General features: G+C 31.1%; 2 protein-coding genes across 3 annotated transcripts in view; both read left to right on the forward strand.

Annotated features, from left to right (window-relative positions):
- The first annotated feature begins 13,673 nt into the window (after positions 1 to 13,673).
- The window catches only part of LOC121117709 (gamma-aminobutyric acid receptor subunit alpha-6), a 38,681-nt gene continuing 26,191 nt past the window's right edge, over positions 13,674 to 26,163 (forward strand). The window contains exons 1-8 of one of the 2 annotated variants that reach the window (XM_040712191.2): positions 13,674 to 13,942; positions 14,002 to 14,285; positions 19,213 to 19,379; positions 19,505 to 19,621; positions 19,905 to 20,051; positions 20,110 to 20,184; positions 20,472 to 20,637; positions 20,931 to 21,172. In XM_040712191.2, the coding sequence (XP_040568125.1) occupies positions 14,081 to 14,285; positions 19,213 to 19,379; positions 19,505 to 19,621; positions 19,905 to 20,051; positions 20,110 to 20,184; positions 20,472 to 20,637; positions 20,931 to 21,172 (1,119 nt within the window). In that variant the 5' untranslated portion in view covers positions 13,674 to 13,942; positions 14,002 to 14,080. Of the gene's footprint in view, positions 13,943 to 14,001; positions 14,286 to 19,212; positions 19,380 to 19,504; positions 19,622 to 19,890; positions 20,052 to 20,109; positions 20,185 to 20,471; positions 20,638 to 20,930; positions 21,173 to 26,163 lie in introns of those variants that run through there. The other variant, XM_071888246.1, reaches the window with a different exon arrangement.
- LOC139905338 (uncharacterized) lies at positions 21,843 to 25,888 on the forward strand. The gene is made up of 6 exons (XM_071888256.1): positions 21,843 to 23,905; positions 24,235 to 24,490; positions 24,555 to 24,962; positions 25,021 to 25,147; positions 25,211 to 25,399; positions 25,461 to 25,888. The coding sequence occupies exons 3-6, from the start codon at positions 24,869 to 24,871 to the stop codon at positions 25,660 to 25,662; spliced, it is 612 nt and encodes a 203-aa protein (XP_071744357.1). The 5' UTR covers positions 21,843 to 23,905; positions 24,235 to 24,490; positions 24,555 to 24,868; the 3' UTR covers positions 25,663 to 25,888.

Genomic DNA, 26,163 nt, shown 5'->3' on the forward strand with positions numbered 1-26,163 from the left:
CTAATTTAAAAATAAGAAGAAAAAAAAATACTAAGTAATGTCTCAAAGAATTTTTGTTACAAATATAAGGTCTCTTCATGGTATAGTTTATCATAATAAACTTTCCTAATAGTGAAGTTAGTATTGTAAAGTGTATGTAAGTAAAATTTCCTGTGTTCAAGTTTATCAAACTTACCAAAATAAAATAAATTTGTAAAATAATAATTTCAATGAGACACATTGTGTTATAAAATATTTATTATCAGGTAATATATACATATGTCAGAAGAAAATAATATGCTTGAATATGGAAACATAACAAAGATGACCAGGTACACCCTTTTTGATTACATCTTCCGATGAAGTTGTGAAATAATACTCAACCCTCGAGATGAAATGACCCTACATAGAAAATTAAACAACTATTACCACCTACACCAAGGAAATGAAAATGGTTAGTTATATTTGATTTGATACGTATTTAACATAATGATGGTTATAAAATTTGATGAGAGTATATCCTCATGAAATAATTTAGTATTTAAAAGTATCTTCAAATGTGAAGACTACAAAAAACATTATGATTTCTTTGCTGCTTGTAGCTCACCTGGTAGTAATAATTCTGTTTTATTTTTAACTTAATATAGCAACCACAAATCTCCAAAAATGGAAATTTGGATCCTGGAGCAATCTTATCATAACATCCTGAATAATCACCTCGATGATTGAGTCTCCTTCCACATGTCCATTTGGAATTCATTAACAAATTCAGGTCTGTTGAGGATTATCATCATTTTTGACACCTTAAATTTAGTTTTCATATAGTTACAGTGGTACATACTAACATTTTTCAAACAAACTTCGGTCTTATACATTTCTAATTAAATATTTGAAGAACTGTTGTAATCCTCATACTCACTTTCCTGATACACTTCATCTGCCTAAATTATGAAATTGTATGCATGTTAGGGAAATCACTATTTTTAAGTAATTTTCAATAATACTATAATATATATAACAAGAAATCAAATGAATTAACTAATTTGATATTAGCTACAACCAATGGATTCTAAAATAGATAATTGTATTTATCCTCCTACCTATTATATTTAAAATAACCATCTGGATATTATCATCTATGTATTAAATATTAAAATTAAAAAATAAAAGTCAAATTTGTAATTATGAGTCCTGAGTATCTTATTCAAAAATGCTAGAAAATTCTTGAATATTGCATCTTGTTATTATTTTTTTATAGAGTTGAAAGACGTCCGTTTGATAATTCGATATGGAGTGACCCATATTATCTCCTTATAATTAAAAAAAAACTCATGCACAGTACATTGACTTTTAAAACCAGATGAACAAGATGTACCTTAAAAGTCAATGTACTGTGCATAAGTTTTTTTAATCACAAGCTCCAAGTAAACAAATTGCCATAACTAGGGTTTTTATTTGGGGGTTAATTTGCTCTAAAAAAACTTTAATTTCACTTTCTGGCTTTTATTATGAAAATGAATTTCGAATTAAGACAAAAAAAAATCTTTGATCTATTGTTAAATATTAAGTATTACGACAAAATTATTAACATTTTTGGACAAATTTCTTAAATGATTGACAAAAGTAATTTTCTTTTAAAGAAAATAATTCATACCTCGTACAATTGTTCTGTTTGATTATATACAAGAAAACGAAATCCCTTTGATTGGCTACAATATTGTTAAATCAAGATTCAAAAAACGTTATCCAGGGAAAATTCTTGAATATTGCATTTCGTTATTAGTTTTTTATAGAGTTGAAAACGTAGGTAATTGCTGTCGATTGGTTTATATTTATTGTTATTTAAAAAATAAAAAATGTCAATCGTTTCATGCTTCTTCAACGCTAATGGTTCTAGGACAATTGACCAAAAATGTTTTTGCCGAACGGAAATTTTGGTGAAAGATTATTTGGGATATTTCGCCGAAAAATAATAAATGATTTTCTCAGTGGTTTGCCTCCTCTTTCTTCAAAACATCCTGGATCATAACAAAGCAAAAATCTGAGATCACTACTCTTCCCTGATCTGATGTTATGCTCGTTCTTCCATCCATGAGTCTTTTCAAATATAAATGATCCATCATGTCGAAGGATAATTGATAACGGATATATTACTTATTAGTACTTCGTCCATTCGATTGAATACCTGTCATGCTTGGGCAATTTATCATACAATCTTTTTAGTTGAATTAAAATATGAAATCCCATATATCAATATAGTATTTATTAAGTATTATGTTTCACCCAAATAATCAATCGGCGAAATGTATGTACGGCAAATTGCCCGTTCGGTAAAATGTTCTTTGGCAAAAATGTTTTAGGCCAATTGTCCGCTCATTACTCTAGATACTGTCAAATACTTCTTGAAATAAAGTATGTACCAAGGTTAATAGAAATACAAGGTTATTCCATAACACGTATCCGACTGATGTTTGACTTCCACCACGCTTTTAATATTGACATCATCGTAGATGAGTGGTTGTGTGTTTTGTTAAAATCAGTTTTTCCTACCCAGCAGTCAGTACGATACATTAAATTGAAAATTCTAGCAGTAGTGACGTCATAAACTATGATTGGTTGCGTGTTTTGTCGAAATCTGCCTGTCTTGCGCAGCAGTTGGTACAATACATCAGATTGAAAATTATAGTAAGTCTGATTACATGATGGTCTAACCTTGTATTTCTATTAACCTTGGTATGTTATACAATTTAAAAATCGAGCTTAAATCTCCTTTCAATTGAACTTTTGACAAATATCTAGAAGGTAATAGAACCTTTCATCAAATATTTTTCTTAACATTCCTTTAACTATAATTGCTCCATCTGGGATTGTTTTTGAAGTGCATAATATACATAAAATAATTTTCTTTTTCTAGGAGCGACTGTGAATCGAACCAACATACATTGAGTTCATGAGAATAATTTCTCCTGAGCGCGTTGTCTATTTTTAGGCTATGTCGCTCTATTCTATCATTTTCAAGACAACAATAAAAATAAATTACGAGTAAATCTTAATGAAAATGTTAATACCATGTTGAATGATTTAGTCATAGGAAAACATTTAAAAAAGCTAAACAATAAAGGAAATTTCGCAAATTAATAGGGGCGTCTGTAGGGGGTGGACTGGAGAAGCTGTAGCACTCCCAAATTAACAACTTTTGCTTATTTCTAGAAAATTTAAATTTGATTTTTTTCCAAAAATTTAATATTTAAGTTAATTTTTCAATTTTTTCCAAAAAATTAATTTTTCAATTTTTGTTTACAAAATAAATAACTTTTCTGTGAAATAGCTTTGGATTTTAAAATTTTTCTCCAAAAAATGTAATATTTGAAAAAAATTCTAAAAATGTATTTTTTGATTTTCTTCCCCCAAAAAATTTAATATTTTGTAAATAGCTGTTGATTTTGAAAAAATTCCGAGAAATTTAATATTTGAATTATTTATACAAAAAATTTAATACATTAATTTTTTTTTCGAAAAATTAAATATATAAATATTAATTTTTGAACTTTTCTTACAAAAAATTTACCGTTTAAAGAACAGCTGTGAATTTTTGAATTTTTCTTTCAAAAAATCTAATATTTTGTAAATTGCAGTTAATTTTTGAATTGTTTTTTGTGAGTAAGATAAATTTTTCAATTGTTTTTACAAAAAATTTAATATTTAAAATACAAAAAAAAAATTTGAATTATTTGTTCAAAAAATTTAATATGAATGTTAATTTTTGAATTTTTCTTACAAAAATTTAATATTTTGTGTACAGTTGTTAATTTTTGAATCTTTCTTACGAAAAATCTAATTTTTTAGTAAACAACTGTTTTTGATTTTTTTTTTCAAAAAATGTAATATTTTGTAAATAACTGTTGACATTTGAATTTTTCTGTGAGTAGGCGTGGATTTTTGCATTTTTTTTACAAACAATTTAATATTTAAAAAACAAAAAAAAAGCATTTGAAATTTTTTTCAAAAAATTTAATTTTTTACAAAAATATATATATATACATATAATCCTTCCGACGCTCCTGTTAATACATTTTCCTTGAAATTTGGAGGTAGTGACTATAAACCAAGTCCAGCGGTTTGTATCTGAGTAATATAATTCATTAAAGGTCTAAGGACAAAAAGGTCTTGTTTCTATAAAAATATATCACAAATGATAATAATAATATTAGATTTAATGTAAGTTTTAAGGATTTAGGTTGCCCTTCCTAGTACATATACATATGAAGATAAAAAATTTCCATGCTGTTAAAAAACTTGACTCTTCAACTTTCCAAAAGAATGAGATCAAGGAAGAAAAAATAAAATAATAACTGTTAACTTACTTAATACCCTATTGACTTATATGTCAGTATGGATACATTTGTACATACATATAATGTGTTTTAAAGCTAGAAATACCTACATATAAATTATAATCAGGATGTTCAAAAGGAGATTTTATAAAAAAAAAAAAAAAAAATAGTCGAAACATACCCAATCATATTCTTCCACTTCCTCAAAAAATATATATGTAGATATACAGGGTGAGGATTAAAAAAATTTGAAAAACTGTTTTCACTTCTACATATTTTTATGCTGTACCATAATACGGGCAAACTTTTGGGGCAAAAGTTGGTAATTCAACAATTTTCTACACTTTTTATTCAATAATGGGTTAATTACAGGGACAAACAAAAGTACAGCTGGCCTTGATGAAGTCCAAGGACAAGTTGTTCAACTCCTCTATGATCACCGCCTTCAGGCCATCAAGATTCGGGTGAGAAGCTTTGTTCGTCTTATCCTCCAAGACGCTCGAAACAGCAAAGTCCAGGCCGTTCACGTCAGGTGAGGACGAAGGAAAGAAATCTGCCGGCCAGAAGGCAGTCAGAAAACATGCACCTTCTTCGACGTGTGTGCCGGATCGCCGTCTTAGGTAAACACATAGTTATCCCTGGGCAACGTTCTCTCCAACCATAGCAAGACATGGTACCTGAGAACTTTGTAGTAGACGTCTGTGTTAACTTTCTTAATGGTTTGAAGAAGTAGGGAGGCATCTTGCTGCCGTCGGACGCAACGACGCCAAGGACAATTATCTGAGCTGGATGTTTGCCCTGAAGGTTCACTCGAGCTGAGCTCTTAATTCAGCCAAGAAGAGATCATTTCTTGGGTTTGGAACAGCGTTCACTGTTAAGATCTTCTTGCCGGAGATCACACAGCCTCTGGTGTTTTGCTTGTTTCTCCGACATTTTTGATTGAAAAAAAATAAAAATAAACAATATCAAATTGTAGCTTTTTGTCAGGGCTTTCGAATAGTGTATATATAAAAATGTCAGACTTTTATAACTAAGGCTGGACGGGTTCGAAAAGTGGTCTCATTTTTGAGTCCTTCCCTGTAGATATGTTGAGACTCGGCCCAGACCGATTTTTTCCCCTAGTTCATTCTTAGTTGGATGGATCTAAAAAAATAACTAAAAAGACTGCAGTCTTATCAGTCCGGTTCTAATTAATTTTTTTAGTCCTAGGATCCGTCCTTATCGGTCTATTATAGGAGCTAAAATGATGAAGTTATTAAATACGTAACTTCAACCGTTGAAGTTTTATCATGATATCTTTCAAAGAGACAAAATACCTGAAGTTTAAAGTAGTAACACGGAGTTACCTCGCTAACACAAAAATGCCGTTTGCATTTTTTGCAAGCTCTCAATTCCCTCATCTCGCTTGATACGTCATTGCTACTTCATAATTTATTATTTTTGATAAATAAACTAAGTAATAAGTTTTCTATACTTATGCTCCATTTCCAAATGGACAGGAATACAATTTCTTGTTCATCCTTCGTCGTCTATATTGGCCATTTTAGTATTTATATGAATAAAAGTCGTCTATCATACAGAAATACTAATGTATAGCTACGTTTTTAATAAAATACTACTCAGCAATATTTCAATATAGTACACTATGTAGGATTTTAATATTATAAAATAAATAAATAGTAATTGAGATGATTGACTCCCAAATGATTTCTGGCGATTTTCGGTTTCTTTTTGTATAAAAGGTTTCGTGATACAATAAAGCTAACGACGTGGAAGTGTGTGGCTATTATTTTATTATTTTCTTCGTTTTTATTTTCTTTAATTCTAGCTAGGATTGAAGAAAATAAAAAGATAGATACCGTAAGACTGACTAATCGGTCCTTAGGACAGAATCTAATGATTTATTCAACAGATTGAACTACATATGACCTTATTATAGGTCCATCTTCACAATTTTGAAGAGCACATGACGTCATCAACAATTCATTTATAGAATCGGTCTCGACCGAATTTTGAATAGGAATGACCCCACAGATTATATACATATATACAGGGTTCGTAAACAAAACGTGGACTGATGACTGATTTTAGAAAAATGTCAATAATTTTATTTTTTGATAAATAATTTTGAAATTTTTGAACAAAACTTTGAGACACGACCTGTGTGAACATATTCACTCAATATGGCCGCCTTCATCAGCAATCACAGCCTCCACAGGGAGGCGGAAAGCCTTACAGTAGTCGATGCTGAACTTTTCGGACAAGTTGTTCCATTCCTTCACAATGGCAGCCTTCAGGGAGTCAACATTCAGATGAGATGTTCGGCTAGTCTCCTTGTCCAAAGTGCACCACACAACAAAGCCCAACGGGTTTAAATACGGCGAAGACGATGGCCACATTTCCATGGGCCAAAAATCAGCCATGTTGTCAACGCAGAACTTTCACATATGACCCATGTGTGTAAGGGTGCACCATCTTGGGTTCTCACATAGTTGTCCTCTAGTAAGGTGGCCTTGAGCCATGCCAGTATGGTGAAACTTGGCATCTTGTAGTAGGCCTCCTGACCGATTTTCTCCCCAGCCTTAAAAAAGAAGAGAGGCATCTTCTTGCCGCCGGACGCCACAACCCCCTGTACTATTGTTATGGGCTGGATGTTTTGTAAAAATTACAATTTTTGGAAAAACATTGACATGTACCTTGTATATTTTGTAAACGACATAATTAAAAATGACTCCAACATGAATGAATCCTTTTGAATTATGAAATTTCATACTTATAAAATAAGTTTAAAAGACTAGTATAAATCAATTGTTTCTTAACGTTTACTGGAATCGGAATTGGGATCGGCATCGGGAACATAATGTTTAATTTGCGATTCAAAATCTTATTTATTCTATTTATTACTTTTCTTAGTTATGAAAAAAATAGTTTCAATTTAATATAAAACTTTAAATTTTTACAAAAAAAAAATTAATTTTTCGAGAATAACAATGGGGTTTTGAAAATTTTTCCAAAAAATTAATTTTCTGTGAATAACTATCTACATTTGAAATTTTTCTCCAAAACATTTAATAATGTAATTTTTTAGATTTTATATTAGACATTTAATTTTTAAGTTTTTTTTCCAAAAAATTTATTTTTATGTAAATAACTGGGATATTTAGAAAAAAAATTTATAACAAATTAATTTTTTCAGAATAGATTATTAGTTTTCAAAATTTTTTTACAAAAAATTTCTCTTCAAAGTTTTTGAAATTTTTTTACAAAAAATTTTGAAAAAAAGATAATTTTTGAATTTTTTTTTGTAAAAAAATTCTAAAAACTAATAGTCTTCACAAAAAAAAATATAATCCAGTGGACGCTCCTGATAGCAAAGTTGTATTTTTAACTATTATTTACAATATTAAAGAATTGGAAACCGGTGCTTTGACTTTTTTCTACAAATATCGATGGTTTATTAAGCCAAATATGAGATATGAGATAGTTCTTCATAGCATTGCACATATCTTGCAAGAAATATTCCTGTTTATATTGTAATACAATATAATTCGAACATATTATATATTAATTGAGTTATATTTCATTTATATAATTGAATTATTAAAAAAAGGAAAAACAAACTCAATGAGATCACGAGTGATGAATTTTAAATTTTTTAAGGACCGACAACTAACATGAAGGACTGGACAGAAAAACAGTCCTTGGTCCTGAACAATAACCGATACAACACTACTTATAAGTTGGATTATATTTGGGGAGAGCTTGATTTTTGATTTTTTTTTAAATCTACAGCTATCCACAAAAAATAAAATTTTTTAGAAAAAAAATTCAAAAATTAAATTTTAAATATTAAATTTCCTGTGGAATTACAAAAGTCTGAAGGGCCTTACCAAAAATTAAATATTTTGAAAAAAATTCTAAAATTAAAATATTAAATGCTTCGGAGAAAAATTTCAAACAGCTATAGCTATTCACAGAAAAATAAATTTTTCGGAAAAAAATTGAAAAATTTAATTTAACTTCAAATATTAAATTTTGTAGTAAAAAGAAAAAATCCTTAATTTTTTGGGGATGGGCTACAGCCCCTCCCGCCAACCCTCTCGGACGCTCTGATGATGGTTTAATTCGTTTGTCAAAGAGTCTAACCCAATGACCTCAGACCCTGATTTATTGTGATATCCCTTGAAATATGCTTGTAGGAAAAGATTTAGTATTGAAATCTCTATTTATCTAATATTTATTCATTAAAACGTACAATAAAATCACAAGATGTGTCAAATCCAACATACAAGTAACTCTCATAATTCATGTCCAGACAGTTATTGACTATCATTATTTAAAAAAAACAACATCCATCTCGTCTTAAGTGACTTTCAAGATGTAATCAACCATAACGTTCACGTGTAAATAGATATTTCCGTACACCAGACATTCCTATAATTATATTAACGGAAATATTCGTCGTAGAACATTTATAATATTACTATGTATATTAGGATGAGGCTGGTGCCAAACACATTCTTAAATTCTAAAAAATCCATAACTATTCACAAAAAAATTCAAAAATCTTATATTATTCACAAAAATTAAAACTTTTTGCTATAAAGTTTCAAAAATCAACAGCTGTTCTCAAAAAATTAATTTTTTTGTAAAAAATAGATTTTCACAGAAAAATTAAATATGCCAAAAATAATTAAAAGCAAAAATCAAAAAAAAGTCCGTGCAAAGTCCGAGAGATGACATTACTGCCACGTATCGAGGTTATGTTTAGTTAGTAGCATCTCTTGGAATAACATACACCAACTTGCAGCCAGATCGGTCTATTTCTTTCTGTTTGGGATTTGTTTGAATCAAGGAATCGGCCGGAAAGATTATGGTGACTGTCTTTTGGATTCACAAGGAATAATCTGGAAAAGGCTAAAACTATTAAAGGTGCATACTATTCATCGTTATCGGACCGTTTGAAAATCGAGCTGCAACAAAACCAAAAACAAAAGCCCACAATTGAGCCACAAAAATTCATCATCCATCACCACAATGTACCACCTAATACCTCAGCAGTTTTGTAGCGTAATTAATAGGAATAAGGTTCCAACTCGAGATGCCCACAGGACTCGCAATCTCACGCACCTTCACTCTTCTGTCATCCATCACCATATCATGGATTTTATCAAGGATTTCTTGAGTAGTAACCTCAACATGGCATCCAGAACGTTCAGCGTTACTTGTGCCAATATGGCCAATCTGAAAATTTTGAAACCACTTATAAACTATTTTAATCGAAGGTGCAGATCTCCCATAATGTTTAACGAACTTCTTTTTAGTCTTCTGAGGCGTTTTGCCTTTCATAATGTAATGTTTAATCAACACATAAAATTCTTTATGTCCATTTTTTGAAAATCCCTCCACTTCCTCGATTCAAACGAATGCCAAACAGAAAGAAATAGAATGAAAGTTGGTGTGTACTCTTCTAAGAGATACTACTAACTATTCATAACCTCAAACGTACTAAAATCAGTAATGTTCAACATTCAGAAAAGTCTAGTAATTCATTCATACAAAAATATTATTTATTTAAGTTTTTAAAAAGTTCTAACTCAAATTTGATATTTTTAAACGTTGTAACTCTTCTCGACTTTGGAGACAGTTGTAATATTTTACAAGGGATGGAAAACCTCCTGATTAATGTATCTTTAAATAGATTTAAACAATAGTAAACATATGTTGGCATGTTTGAATCAAACCAACGATGATGAATTCGAGCAAAAACAAAAAAATGTTTTTACTGTCTTCCATTTCCACTACTTAAACTTGTTCACAAAAGCCAACTCTTTGCATTTTTTTCAAAGTTACTTCAATGAGGAAAACTAATAAATGGTCATTGACTTTTATTTTTCATTTTGTTACTCAAAATTATTCTATTTTTAGTCAAATTTGCCCATTACACCTCACTAACATTTCCATACCCATATTATTTATGTCCGTGGCCATGAACTCACTCGTAAACCAAAAATTATTTTTTTATTCATCGTCAGTACCAATGAATGCTGAAATATGCCTAGTTGAATGGATTTTTTCGCATGTGATGAGTCAACACGGAATTTGGGAAAGTTTTTCCTCTTATTATATTATATGTAAGTCACTGATCTTCATGGTCACAATTCAAATTTTTATCAACGTCAAGATGAATCTTGAATTATTCAATTTATTGTATCATAAGGCTTAACCCTCTAAAGATTATTGTTATAAACTCTACATGATTTTTTGATGCAGACTCAAGATAAACGGAGCTATGGATATAACTTATCTACTTATTTATGTTTTGTACCAGGGTCTGGAGTTATTTAGGTCAACAAAAAAAAAAAAAATGTATATACTAGCCTCAATTAAACACTTTTTAGTATTTATTGTAAATACTAAAAACATTTTTTTTGTTTGATTGTTTTATTACTGAACATTGGCTACATTTTTCTGCCCAAGTGCCACGGTCATTTGCAAATTTATCTCAAAGCCTTGCATGCACTATAAAAAGAGTAACACTCTATACGTTTGCCTGGACGTCATACTTTCTCTTTTTATCTCAAAATTGGAGACAGGGATTGTGGAAAGTTGAAATTAAATTATCGAAACCTTTTAATAATAAAAAAATAACTTCGCTAAATGAAGCGATGTGTAAACTATAATATTTGAGTCGGAGGACAGGGGCTAGGAGTCCATCCGTGGAATGGGGATGAGGATACATCTCACTAAGTAAAGTACTACGATTATTTCTACGATGTGATCTCCTCCGACCGTTTTTTTCCGTCTATTGATCGACTCCGAGCCCCTTTTTTCACTCCCCCCTGCATCCATTAGAGAGGAGCTCATTCCCTTCTCCAAATAATGAGACCTTTCATCTACTTTCATGATCTTCCAATGTGCTAATGGCCCGAATATCTCGAAAAAGTCGATGTCCCTCTCACCCACTCCAATGACAATAATATATTCTTCGTTTGGAAAAGTTATTTCCTTAGTATTTAAAGATTGTGATAATTGAATTTCAACTTTCCGCTCTCACTATCTCCAATTTCGAAAATACAAATAGGTAATATTACGTGATGGACAACTTAACAAGTGTACCCATTTTTATTTTATGATAAAACTCTTGAACTCCTGCCTAAGAAGTCAAAAAAAAAAAAATTGTTTTACATAGTGATCTCATTTTTAAGCTAAGACACCTCAAATTTCAGAAAAGGGCTTCATTTTTTATAAAGTACCAAAGTTGAAAAAAAAAAAAAGGATATAGAGGTCTATAAAACATTCTATGTTCATTGGAGTGTCCCAAAGGAGTCACATCTCAAAAATTAACACGATCCATCCAGCCGTTTTAGAGTATATAGGCATCCTAATAGTTTGCATACAAAAAATATTCATATTATTTGACATTTATTATATTTGACGACCAGTAACTGCTCATTTGAGACTTGTAAAAAGTGTTTAATAGATTCAAAATAAAAATTGAAATTAAATTTATTACTCTCTTAAAAGGATCTTTTGACTGGGGTCAAAAATGAAAAGAAAATGGTAATGACAATCTACGAGAGAGTATTTACATTCAACAAATCATTTTTTCTTTAGTACCAATGAAAGTACTACCGTTACAGTGTCATAATCAAGGATACAGTTCTGAAATTAAATGATATATAACTTCAATAACAAGACACAAAGTAAATAATAACTATCTATTGTGGTAAATATATACTTACTTGGATACTTTTGTTTTTCAAAAGAAGAAAAAAAACGCACACTAAACAAGGCTCAAGGTCATGTTCCACATTATTTTGCCAATACTTATGAGTACCCATAATTGTTAATGCCCAATTGTTTAAAAGAAAAAGTATAAAGAAGATTTATTTTGATATTTTTTAAAATATAATTTCAAACAAAACAACACTAAAAAACAACAACAACACATTTATCAAAAGAAAGAAAGTTCGTGTGATCATTAAATGTTTGATAAAGTTTCCTTGGGATTTTATTCAAGCAAAAAGTTAAAAAAAGTCATAACCAATATAGTCGTAATATTTGTGACTTTCTTTTTCTTTAAAAAAATTTCCTGATGACCATTCTTTTTTTAGAAAATATTTTTCTTTATTTAAAAAAAAATGGCCGAAAATAGAGCATTTTCACTCACGTCATCAATGGCATTTTAATTGAAGGAGATGCCAATTTTTTTTTTTTTTTTTGGGGGGCTTAGATTTAGGAAAAAAATTTGAAAAATTAGTTTTTTTATAAAAAAATTTCAAATATTAATTTTTTTCATAAATTCATAGCTTAGTTTTAGGAAAAAAATGAAATTTTTTTCGAAAAAAAATTTTTAATTATTAAATTTAAAAAAAAAAAAATTAATTATTAAATTTTTTTGAAATTTTTTTCAAAAATTCAACGCTGTTTATAAAAAAATAATTTCAAAAATCCGCAGTTGTTCACAATAAAATTAAATTTCAAGCATTACAGTTTTTAGAAAAACCATCCAAAAATTCATGGCTATTTAAAAAAAAAATTCAAGTATTAAATATTTTAGTAAAAAGCAAAAAATCCTTTATTTGAGTAGAAGGTAGGGGCTACAGCCCTCCAGCCCACCACCTGCGGACACCCTTGATTAAAAATAAGAAAAGTAGGATGATTAGAGAAAAATATCTGATTCCTTCCATTGTAATACTTAGTTTTTGTCTACAACACGGAAATAAGATTTTATAACGATGTAAAAACATATTTTTAATACATTTTAAGGACAGATATATAATAAAACTTGACAATAGAAGGATAATTTATTTCATAGACAGTGAAGTTGAAGTTCTTTTAATTGTGGGTCCCGTTTTGACATCCAATAGTTCAGTATTTTCCTTAATATGAATGAAAAAATGGTTTTCATTGTTATGAAACTTGGTTCTTTAGGCCCCCAAAATCGCTGATGTTAACATTGATGATTTAACAAGAAAATGCTTCTTAACATGAAACTTATAATGCTGAATATTATTCAGGAGCGTCTGCTGGGGGAGTGGCTGTATCCCCTCCCCCCCCCCCCCCCAAAAAAAAAAAATATATATATATGATAATAATAATCCTGCGGACTGTTTATAGTTCCTTCGAAATTGGGATGGTAAAATTCATCGAATGTTCATAACTTATAAGCATCCGATCCTTTACCGAAAAAAAAAATAATAATAAGGATTTTCTGATTCCACATCATGTGTGAACTATAAATAAATCAATGTTAACAACCCTGTTTCAAAAAAAATATAAGTAACTAGGTGGAGGTTTCATCATTTTTTGAATATATAACTCCAAGATTTACTCGTTCCTTGTTGTCAATGTTGCACAATTTAATTGTTATTTTGAGGTGAAAACAAAGGAAGGAAACGGAGGTGTTCAATACAATACGACGCATACTACATGATATTACCAAGCTATAACTATAATGGTTTCTATAAATCCGGGATGACTAAAAGGATCTAATATGTATTTTAAAGTATTTAAAGACTTGCTTAGTGCATAAATGGGAAAAACATCGTACGCTATTTACGCGGCAAAACCCCTCGTTCCTCCTCCTGCTCCTCCGCAGCGAAGGGAAACATTTTCTCCTCAATGTACGCTAAATTAATATTATCTATTTTACAAAAATTCTATTTTTTCTTTACATATTCAGTATTCATGTAATAGTTCAATGTGATACGAGACGAAAGAGACATCCCAACGATATTATAAATAAACAATTCTCTTGAAGAATGCTCTTGAAAAGAAGAATTTCCAAATCCAGGCATTTCAAATCCGCTCTCCTCTTTTTATTTTTATTGCAGACAACATACTCCAAGTCCTTCTATAGACAAAAAAGAAGTGCTAAGCGTCTGTTTGAGAATCTAAAAGAACATTTTGATATGAGCTTGGAGTTTCAACTACGAAGGATTGGACTCTCAAGCACTACTCTGAAAAGTAATTATGACATTCATTCTATAAAATAATAAATTACTTTAGTTACATCGAAAGTTTTTGTCATTGAGGAAATGAACTATGATACATAGGTACAACATTCATTTGTAACAATTTTTAAATATCTAGAAATATGTGTAGACACCGAGAGGGGAGAAGAAATAGAGGATGTAGCGAGGATTCAAATATGTCATTTACATGATGTGGTTTTCCGAAAATAATTTGTGTTTTTTCTTTTATGATACATATTTAGATATGTGAAAATTGTCGAAATCCTCGTGAGCATACATTTAGAAAAAACTATAAGTGGTTAACCTGCAAGATATTTTCTTATTATATTAATGATTTATACCTATTTTGACAATTCACGCGTATTAGCGTGGAAAGAGTACTGTAGTTTCTGGCGGTCAGCAGATACATATTATGCATGCTCTCAATGTTGCTAACATTTACTTTTTTATATATTTACAATCACGAGGGGGATTTGACGATTTTCACATCCCTATAATAGATATTAGTATAGTATATAGTACGCACTTGGCATATTCAGACTGATTTCGATAGCCATTTTGAATCCATCATGCCTGATTCTTCAATTGAAAACCAACCCAAACAACTACACAATATTTTGTTTAATGTATATACTTATGTAAATATTTATAAACAATACCTGGTTGTAGTTATCAAGGACTTGCTTACTAAAATCCTACAGGTAGATTAAAACGATAAATGTATATGTCCTTGTTAGCAAGAATGTAAGTACATATTATATGTTTTATGTACTAACATACATATTACTTTTGAATGGCAACACTCTCAAATCAGACTATTCCACTTTAAATTTGGATGCAATGCCCATATCTCACTACGTCCTCATTACGTCTTAAAGTCACCTCTAAAATAAACAAAGATATGTAACTCGTTTCCAATTTGGTACATGTAATATGTATATTTGATCCAGTGTTTGTATTATAATAGTGAAAAAGAAACTCAATTAAGTGGTGGTCATTGAATTTCTTATGTCTCAAATAATAATTAATTAGTCGCATTGTTTTATGTCATTTCTCTGGTTTGCGTAAGAGTCTACAAGCATGACCTAGTCATTATCTTCTTCAACATACTTATTTTATTTATTGAAAGAGAAATTTACAATTTATAATTTCTTTGTACTCTTTTAAGTTGCTAACCGTATGTGTTTAACTGTAAATCTACATATTTGCAAGAGAGCTGCTACTAATTCTTAAAGAAAGTTGGAATGATTATTAATCTTTTTTATTATGAGATAATATGAATTTTTTTTTCACTTTTTATTTTCATGACCATGTGTTCCTTGGAAAAGTTATTTCGCATTAGATAAATATGTAATATGAAACTGATTTGAATGTGCCATACATTGACATTAAAAAAGGGGAGGGGGATTGAGCAACCGCAAGCGTTTCATTCCATTGCAAATCCTATGGCACAAATGCTGGAACATTACATACATATATTATTGCAAATCTTTCAATTCATAAATAAATATGTACTATTTTTCTAAATAAATAACTCCCCTTCCTTTGGCATGATCGTTTGGTTACTTTTGTAAGGCAAGAATGATTTATCATTTTATACAAAAGTAAATATTTATAAAATTTCTTTGTAATTGAAAATTACCCAAGTGGGCAAAAATTATAATGTATCTAACATTGAGCACAAATATGCTATTCTCAACATCGAATGCGTTTTGTAAAAAAAACTCCCAAAACGAGGTCATGAAGACATGGCTTATTGTAGGTATTTAAGAATCATTAATCTATCTTGGAAGGACATGTTACCGCTTATTGTAGTCGTAATAAAGTGTGGGTGGTGTGGTAGCTCCAAGGGGTACATTAAAAGAAGTTATTATTATATTAATATTACTCAGGTGAAGACATTTATATTCTCTGCCCCCCTCTGTAATTCTTACAAGTCAGTAATCCCTCACACTCCAACCAATACTGAACCAACCTTTTTCCTCCTAGAATGAGATTGATATATTATGTATATCAATGTTTTGCTCTTGAAAGAAATGATTGAACGGTGTCCAAATCCTTGCATCATGGATGTATATGCTCATAACTCTATGTATTTATTATAGATATGTTCTTTAATTCACCACAAGGTCGGGAATTTCCCTTTTTATAATAAAAAAAATCACAATAAATGAACAATTTAATTGTTTTATTAGAAGTAATAAAATCGGAGTTTGAATGAAGGGGCATTGCTTTTAATTAGGGTGATGTAATTGATTATATTCCTTTATATACATATATTACTTATGACTATATTTTGTTTTCCTCATATAATTATTCTTTAAATTGTACTGGGGTATTGTATATTAATACTTAGAGTTGTATAAAATATGATCTATTAGAATGTAGAAATAAAAGAAAGCGAAAAGGAACGTAGTCATCCTGACAATTTGAAGAATGTTTGGGATAAGGTAACTATATTTATAAGGTGTCTTGATAAAGAAATTTCTTCACTTTTGTTTACAATTGTAATGACGTCACAGAGGAGGCAATTTAGGAGGAAATTCGATAAAACAAATTATATTAATACATTCTCATCAGACAATACTATTAGTGTAAACTTTTACCCTCCAACGATTACGTAACTAAAATTATTTAAAATACAAAAATTAAACCTTATTTTTAATAAAAAATAGGTCAGAACATGAATTTTCAAATAAACAGTAGACATTTGATGGATTTGTACAGGTTGCCACAAGAATAATACGCCTACAGGGTGTCCACGATAAATTGGAACTATCGTAAAATTCAACCTGCTTGATAAAAATGGAATTTGGAGTATATTTGTTAATATGAAAAAGTTAGACATGACATAAAAAATAAATTTATTCAACATGTCCTCCCTCAGCAGCCCCCATCTTCTCCATCCTGCCCCTAAAGGATTTGCATGCCCTGATGACTTGCGCAGAATCGACAGCATTCCACTCCCTCGTAATGGAGCCCTTCAGGGCCGTAATGCTCTTAGTGGTCCTCATGGCGATGTGTGCGGGCGCTGAGTCTTGTTGGAATATGAACTCCCTCCCAGCGGCCGTATCCTTCATCCAGGGGATGACGAACTCCTCCATGGCTTCGTTGTACCTTATTGCGTTAACCCTTTCCTTGGTATTGAAGAAGAAAGGAGGCATCACCTCACCGGTGCTGCAAATGCCCCCCAGGGTCATCACGGAGGCCGGGAACTTTGTGGTGAAGACTGCAGGGACCTTTTCTCTCTCCTTGGCAAGCCATCTGTCATTCTGGACGTTGTAGCTTCTGTCGACAGTCCAGTTCTTCTCGTCGGAGAAGAAGATGATTCTTCCTCCATGGCTCTTCAGGTAATTGAGGAGACGCTTACTGTTGGTAAATCTGGTGGTCTTCATGGATGCCGTGAGGAGGTGTTGTTTGGCCATTCGCTATGACCTGTACCTGAGGTCCTCATTCACAGCCTTGGAGACCAGCTGCTTGCTCACTCCACGTTTCTTGGCCAACCTGGACAAGGAAGTCTCCGGCGAAGCCTTGATGGACTTCCAGAGGCCTTCAAGGAAGCGGGGAGTGCGGATTCGGTCACTTCTCATGTTGTGGGCCTTGTGGCAGACCTTCCCCGCAACCTCCCAGTCATTGAAGACCCTGTACACCGTGGTCTTGGGGTAGTTAAGAAGCTTTTAGATAGCAGAGGGCGTGTGTCCTGCGCGAGCCAATTCGAGAATTCCTTGCTTGTTCCATGATGACTATTGTTTGTTGTCAAAACAATTGAGGTGGAAGTTATAGTGTATTGTTTATGGAACCTTTTATATTAGTATGATTTAACCCCGAATATCCACATTATGGATCTGGATGAAGTTTAAAGTAGTTCAAATTTATCGTGGACACCCTGTAGTATCACTAGAAGAAGACATAATTCTTGAAATAATATGAGGTAACACTTAACACTAGTCAGTAACACTGAACTTGGCTCCGTTGTGATGTCATAAAAAAGTTGTCAGCTAACATCAACCAGACAGCGTTGTAAATTTTTTATCGATACACCTCATATATAGTTACCTTGTCTTTATGTAGCAAGGACATATTCAAGGCTGGAATTACTCAAACGATATTGAAGTACTTACACTTATTACTCCCGAGCAAGTCTTCATTGTTCCTCTCCGTCTTTCATGAGCACATGTACTAGTTATTACTGTATACTTGGATGTTTTGTCCTCGAGAATTGAATAACAATGATGACAGCTTTAGAAAATATAAAAAATCATGTTCAGCTTACAACTACAAAAGATCTTGTGCTCGTTCTAGGTCATATTGTATACAACACTGTTATTAATGCCACAAAATACTATTTTTTAGAATTTTTTATACGTTAGAACGGAATTTCAAAAACCATGTCCATAGTTGAAAATAATATGATTTGCCAATATGCTAAAACAGAAACCGAAACATAAGGATGATAATAGCTTAACTGCCTGAGATTTCATTACATTAGCTGCGAGTAGGTATGAGATGAGAGAAATAAACACAATTCCCACTCTCTATCTAGCAATCATCTGTGCAGGAATTACTCCGATATGGATCTTCCATTCTACTTTGAGTCCAATAAGGACTTAGTTACTCTTAAAACTCTGCAACAAATCATCCGTGTTACTTTTCCTCTTTCAGTCTCTAGTGATAATTAATTGATTACTTCATACATATCCATTCTCTCTTCAAGAATAAAAGAATAATCATAAATTATTTGAAAAATAAAAAAAATTACATTTTTTAATTAGGAATTAAAAAAAACGTCTCTCTCTTCCTTTATCATATTATTTTCATCTATGAACATCTGTGTAACAACTTGGTTTCCATTACCTCTATCAGAGAGCGCACTAGAGTTCCACTCCCTGCCTTCTTTATGTTTTTTGTTCTGTTTTCAGATACAACCACTACAACAAACAGTACAATCCGATGCTATGGACCTCTTGGTTGCTTAGAAATCACAGATGACTGGTACGGTATTTCTCGTCCTGTGAATGTTCTTCCTCAAAACAGAAAATCAATTGGTACAAAGTTCATTCTTCATACAAGAGATACTAGGAGTCATGTATGTTTATATATTATTTTGCATGAAATTGATTGGATCATCCACGATTATATTAACTTATCCAATCAATGCATAAACTTATTCACAATAGATAGGTTACAATGCATTTATATTTATGATTATAGCCTCAATATATCAATGCGAGCAATTGGAGCTTGGATCGATCGAATTTTAAGGCCTCGCGTCCGACTAAGTTAATTGTTCATGGATTTTTAGATTCTGCTCAAGTCTTTTGGGTCAAAGTAAATTATTTATATTAATTCTTAATAGATACCTCAAATATATTCATAATACTCATAGGTATTGGCGTTGCTACCCCATTTTTGTGGCGGGGGGAGGGGCTCAAGTCCCTCCTAAACGTTTCTGAAGTCCCCCCCCCCCTTAAAAAAAAAAAATAACCAGTAATTGTTTTACGGTGTTGATAATTTTGGGCCGAAGCCTCCCCCATGATGAAAGCAACAACGCCCTGCCATTGCCTTAAATGAAAAAAAAACAATTCATTAATTTTCAGTTTTCTACTTGTAGGAAATGACTGATGCTCTTTTAGACTATATGGATTTCAATGTGATTGTTGTAGACTGGAACGCTGGGGCACGAGCAATTTATAGTCAAGCTGCTGCAAATACTCGACTCGTTGGTTTAGAAGTTGCATCATTGATAGAGTATTTAATTGTGAGTTTAATCATCTCGACTTGATCTTATTTAATTATATTATTCTTTTTTTTTTCAGACACAACGTGATTGTAAAGCCAAGGGATTTCATTTAATTGGACATTCACTTGGTTCTCATATATCCGGATATGCGGTATAAATACATACATAGACTGTTAATTTTGTATACCTTTCCAAATAATATTTTTGATACTGTCAAAATTAAAAAAATCAATTTATATATACGTTTTTATCTTTTCTCAATTTCGAAAAGATGACTATCTGCTCGTTATAATTTATGATATTTTCTTCCTTCTGTGATAGACTCAATTTTAATTTGAAAATAATATAAGAAGTCAATTCTTTTTTTTTAATGATCTTTTTCAGTTATAATTATTCTAAATGCTCTAACCTTTCTTTTTTTTTTAACAAATGAGATAGGGAGAAGCACTAATCAAGAAATATTCTCAAAAGTTGGGAAGAATATCTGGACTGGATCCTGCTGAGCCTTTATTTCAATCTATGCCTGAATTTGTCCGACTGGATCCAAGTGACGCTGAATTTGTTGACGCCATACATACAGACTCAAAAAGTATAATTATGTTAGGTAATGAGACATTTATTTAGCATTAAATTGGACTAAATAAGGTACTTGTAAGGGAGTATCATATGTAGATTAATTATAAGTATTAAAATATAAATTGATGGAGTTTGATTTTTTATGCGGGGGAATTGAAAAAATTGAGAGATAGACAGGTAATCATTATTTTCTTTAGGAAAACTTAAATCCCAACTTTCTCAGTTAGTATGTTCCTAGGACATATGTATAATTCATTTACTTGTTAAAACGTGATACAATCGAATATATTTTGTTTTAATGGTATAAATTAATTTGCATAGGCTATGGAATGATGGATCCTGTTGGACATGTTGACTTTTACCCTAATGGCGGTGTTGATCAACCAGGTTGTGCTCTCATGGATTTTCACGAAAACTTTGAAAATTTAGACGACGTAGGTCGACACTTGGTGGCTTGTAGTCATGATCGCGCCCTTCAATATTATATTGAATCCATTAGAGAAACGAATAGTACTTGCAAATTCATCGCACATGAATGCAGCTCCTATGAAAAATTTAAACAAGTAAGTTTCTGCACATTTTAATTCAAAAGACTGCTAAATTTCAATTCTTATTTTTTGAACATCTCAATAGACATGTTGTCAGTAATTATTTATTGCTTGAGGTTTGATTCTTTGACTGGCTCTTTTGTTTTTAGAGTAATGTGCTGCGAGCTACATTTTGCTATTCCAGTATTTCCGAGTTTCTGATGAAGAAAAAAATATAGTAATTATTAATTATATTCGTTATACGCCCTAAAACTCGTTACTCCCTGTATATTTTACTCGCAAACAACACTTGTGAATCAAAAAATCATGTCTAAAAAAAATTTAACCAATATATATTAGTGGAACTAATTTTTATTAATATGAATACATTTTCATTCGAGATAAGTCACGAGAATAAATTTAGGAGTCATTTTTTTTTTCAAATTTCTTAGAAAAAACTAGAGTATTTCCGAATTTTATTCGTAACACGTGAGAAAACCCATAACTTGTTCAAAATTGAAATGACATTACAGGATGGTTTTTGTCTTTGGATATTTCATTTTATGTCCCCTTCCTGGTTATTTTTCCTAAAATTAAATGATTCAAAATATTTTAGGTAAAGTTCTGGATAATGTTCTAAATATTACATCATTCTCAAAAATACGTCAATACACAAAGTTATATATGTAATTCAGATTAACGTATATATAAAATTTTATATAATATTTATACGGAATAAATGAGTGTCACGTCGACTCGAACAATCATTCACTCAATTGAAGTCGATGATTTTTCTACTCGACTCTAATTACTTTCAATTTTTTAATATCCGAGTAGACTTTATAGCATATTGAGTTGGCTTATTTTTTATCACTAGTCTTCATAAAAGGCTTTGAGTTTCTTGGCGTTGCTATTCCTAATTTATTGTTTTATAAATCACTTTCTAATTTCTAATGATGTTTTTTCAATAGAAAATATATAAATATCTTTGGGTTTTTCTAACATACAGATTAGAAATAGGTATACCGAGGTTTTGTATTACACAATCTTACTGTTACTAAAGAATATTGCAATAAATTAGCATTTCAGTTGCTCACCATGGTCGTCATTCAGCCAGTCCAACATCGGTCTAACCGTCAAAATAGCGTTCGGATTTTACAGATGTTCCTTGCCAGGTAAAATACTCAATAGGGATATACGAGGGTTGTTTGAAAAGTCCGTACAAAGTCCAAGAGATGGCAGTACTGGTGCATTTTGAGGCTATGTTTAGTAGTTAGTAGCATCTCTTTGAAGAACACACACCAACTTTTTGACAGATCGGTCTATTTCTTTCTGTTTGGAATTCATTTGATTCTCAAATTGATTTTTTTATTATGTCGGTACAAAAGTCCTCAACGTTTGCATTGGTTGTTTGTTTTTAGAAGGTAGGAAGGTTGTATGTCTTTTGGGGTGCTATACAGTTTTCTACTATTTGAAAAAATGGAATGAAAAGTTTAATTTAAAGTTTAAATTCTTTAAAAACTTTCGAAAGATGTTTATTCTTCTAAATTTAGGATTTTGTAAAAATAACTATTTTTGAAGAATGAACAATCTTTCAAAAGTTTTTTTAAATAATTTTCCCTTTGTTGATCTTTTCTTTCCATTTTTTCAATATTGAAAATCGTGCAGTACACTAAAAGACGTATAACCATTTTATCTGTCAAAAAAAACTTACAATGCAATCGTTGTGAACATGTGTTCCAACATAGTAAAAAAATAAATTGGAGGATCGAATGAGAATTGAATTCGGAAATAACGATTTCATCTTATCCGAGTAATTTGCAATACAAATATGGATTTTAAATTAATTTGTCCCTCCATGAGACTATAAGATGTAATGAAAGGTTATGCATATTCAGGGGCGTCTGCAGGGTTTTATTTAAATATATGTTTTTTTTTCTTTATCGAATGATCCATTATTTAAAAAAAAAAATTTGAGCTCTGTTTTCTCATTAAATTTTTTTCTTCAAGAGCTACAATTTTTCTAAAATTATTATTATTATTTGGGGGGAGGGCTCTTAGAGCCCATCCAGGCCACACCTTGCGGACACCCATGATATTATTATGTGGTTTGAGCACCATATTTTGCTGATTATTTATTTGATCATTTTGTATAATGAGAATAGGTCATTGTAATGTAATTTACCTTCATGATTCCATTTTATGCATCAGCAAAAGTAAATACATGACTCTATATCTGAGTTTTGGGCTATTTATCCATATATATATATATGGATCGTGAATAATACGAGTAACAGTTTGTTGGTTTGTGTAATCAGTTTTTGTAGGTGATGATGATGCCACAATTACAATATATTTCTATCCGTAATCAAATAAATCAGACAATCAAATGAGATAGCAAACTTAGTTTGGTCGGTTGAGGTGAAAATAATATAGTTGCACAGGTTTTTGGATATACAGTGGGTCTCCGCTTATTGTGGTTTTTAGGAACAAAAAAAACCCTGCCTTTTATGAAAGGCCCATTCTACAGGGACTTTTTTTAGTACTACCAAATTTTTTGTTTACCTCAATATATAGTTTTTTTGTAATTTATCATCATAATATAAAAAACCGCACTATGAGAGGAATATACCGCATTATACGGGAGTTAGGACATTTCCAAACACCACGTTGTGCAAAATCTACAGTGTTTGAAATCGCGTTATGTGGGGTCTCCCTGTATATTTTTCTTTTGAAAGAAAAGTTAATTAATCGCATTTTTGTAATTGGGTCATTGTATAATTTTGCCCCCCACGTCATACCTTTTCTTTCTATCTTGAAATTGGAGACAGCGAAAACGAATAGTAGCAATTCAAATATCGTAACTTTTAACAATAAAGAAATAACTTGGCAAAGTGAAGAATATATTATTAGAGTAAGAGTCGAGGGATTTCGATCTTTTCGAGATATTCGTACAATTAGCACTTTGAAGGATAATGAAAGTAAATAGATGTCTCATTATGTGGATGAGTTTTTGTGTTTTTGTCTCTTATGAAGTATTCTGGGGGGGGGGGGGGGAACTTGGAGTTAATTCTGTGGACTAAGGGATGGGACTGAAGGAGATGACATCTCATTCAGTAAAGCACTACGATTTTTTCTTGTATCTACCATGAACCATTACAGGATGAACGAAATAGGTATCATGTAGAGGAACTTCTATGTCAACTAATCTGAAACAGAAAAATAACTATAAACATACCGTACAAACTCCGATTATTATCTACTCCTACGTGGAAACTTATTCGAGGCAATAGTGATCGATTGAGTCCAGATCCCTCTCCTGGGAATCCAATTATATATTCTTCGCTTTGCAAGGTTATTTAATTATAACTAAAAGATTGCAGTAATTGAATTCTCCCTTTCTCCAATTTCGAGATAGAAAGAAAAAGTATGGCGTGCAGGCTAATTATAAAATGTACCCAAAATCCTCAAGCTGTATTTGGGATGCGAGATAAATAATATGTAAAATAATATTTATTATACTTTTAAAGGATTGGCCCCGTGTTCATATAGATAGCTTCTAAGTGATTATATAGTTAAACAAAAAGTTTTATTTATTTTTAATCTCGAGATTATATGTTTCAATCTAAATCTATCTATATCTTGAAAAATAAAATTTAATCTTCTTACGATTTTCAACTTATAAAGGGCTCTTGCTTTGTTTGCGGAAAAGAGAACGAACATTGCTCTACGATGGGGATTCGCGCAGATGAGTTTATACCAACTCTGGGTGATCGAAAAAATGTTAAGTTTTATTTGGACACTGGGAAATCATCACCTTACTGCAGTAAATTACATTTGTATGATTATTTCAAGGAAAATATTTTATGATTCCAATTATTTAGAAAATCATTACCTCTTGGAAATCAATTTGGCTAAATCAGACGAGGCTGAGCAATGGGTTCAAGGATTCATGAAAACCAATCTTTATGGAAGCAAAGGAGAACTTATGGACGTGGACCTTACTCCTGAGTACATTTTGTTATTTTAACAATATATAAGTTTTGGTTGATTTTTTATTTACTTTCTTTACAGTGGAAGCACTAAATTTGTTCATGGAACCAAAATCAAGCGCCTTATTTCCACAAATTCCGACTTAGGTAATGTTAATTTGGTACATATAGAGTGGAACTACGATCATGATATAAATCCTCTTGATCTTGGTAAAGTATGTGTTCTCTTATGCTCAGATAAGATTTATCTACGGAGTGTATCCGTCATAGAGTAAGTTACTCTCTTAAAATTAACTTGCTTATATGAAAGCGTGATTTTCATTTGTTTTTAGTGATCAAAATCAGTCCGAAAATCATGTTGTCTGTGGAAATTCTTCAGTGAATTCCAGTGATCAAATCTGCATTATTCCATCTGGAAAATCAAAATTGTTTTATCAGCCATGCAAGCCCTTTGTAGAAGAGAAAACAGGAGACGATAGAAAATTTCTAAGGAAACCAAAGAGTAAATTCAGTTTCTTCAAATTTCCGTTTTGAACACAAAGAATAGCGTTGAAATGGACTAAAGTCCATTGTAAAGTTATATGTACCTACAAAAGTTCTGGGTTTCCTTTTTCCTTTGTGGAATGCATCTTAAAGATTTTCAAGAATTTTTTTGGATCCATCATCTCTTTTAATCCTATCTATAAAAATTACATACATACCTACATATATCCTATGCATATCAATATATAATAAGATAAATACATTCTGTGATAAATAATATTTTAAGTCCATATTAAGTCATTATCCGAATATGCCTTCTTTTAGAAGAAATATGGAAATTGTTGGTAATTTGTTTTGTGTATTTATCTAGGATACAACATGTACCTATATACAAAACTCAATGTGTAAGCTCCACTTGATGGATAACATAATGTCAAATAAAGCCTTTTTTCCATTATAAAAAATGCCATGCAATTATTGCATTCATGGAATGATGAAATATTAGATTGTGTTAAAAAAGATCTGTTTGTAATATTGTCTATAAATGAATAG

Source organism: Lepeophtheirus salmonis, chromosome 5 (assembly GCF_016086655.4).
Source record: "Lepeophtheirus salmonis chromosome 5, UVic_Lsal_1.4, whole genome shotgun sequence".
NCBI lineage: Eukaryota > Metazoa > Arthropoda > Copepoda > Siphonostomatoida > Caligidae > Lepeophtheirus > Lepeophtheirus salmonis.

Bases quoted from the DNA above. Each gene is read 5' to 3' on its own strand.
- LOC139905338 (XM_071888256.1), top strand. From the start codon at position 24,869: ATGGGGATTCGCGCAGATGAGTTTATACCAACTCTGGGTGATCGAAAA. The intron at 24,963-25,020 runs GTAAATTACATT...CCAATTATTTAG, and splicing joins GAAATCATCACCTTACTGCA to AAAATCATTACCTCTTGGAA. The intron at 25,400-25,460 runs GTAAGTTACTCT...ATTTGTTTTTAG, and splicing joins CGGAGTGTATCCGTCATAGA to TGATCAAAATCAGTCCGAAA.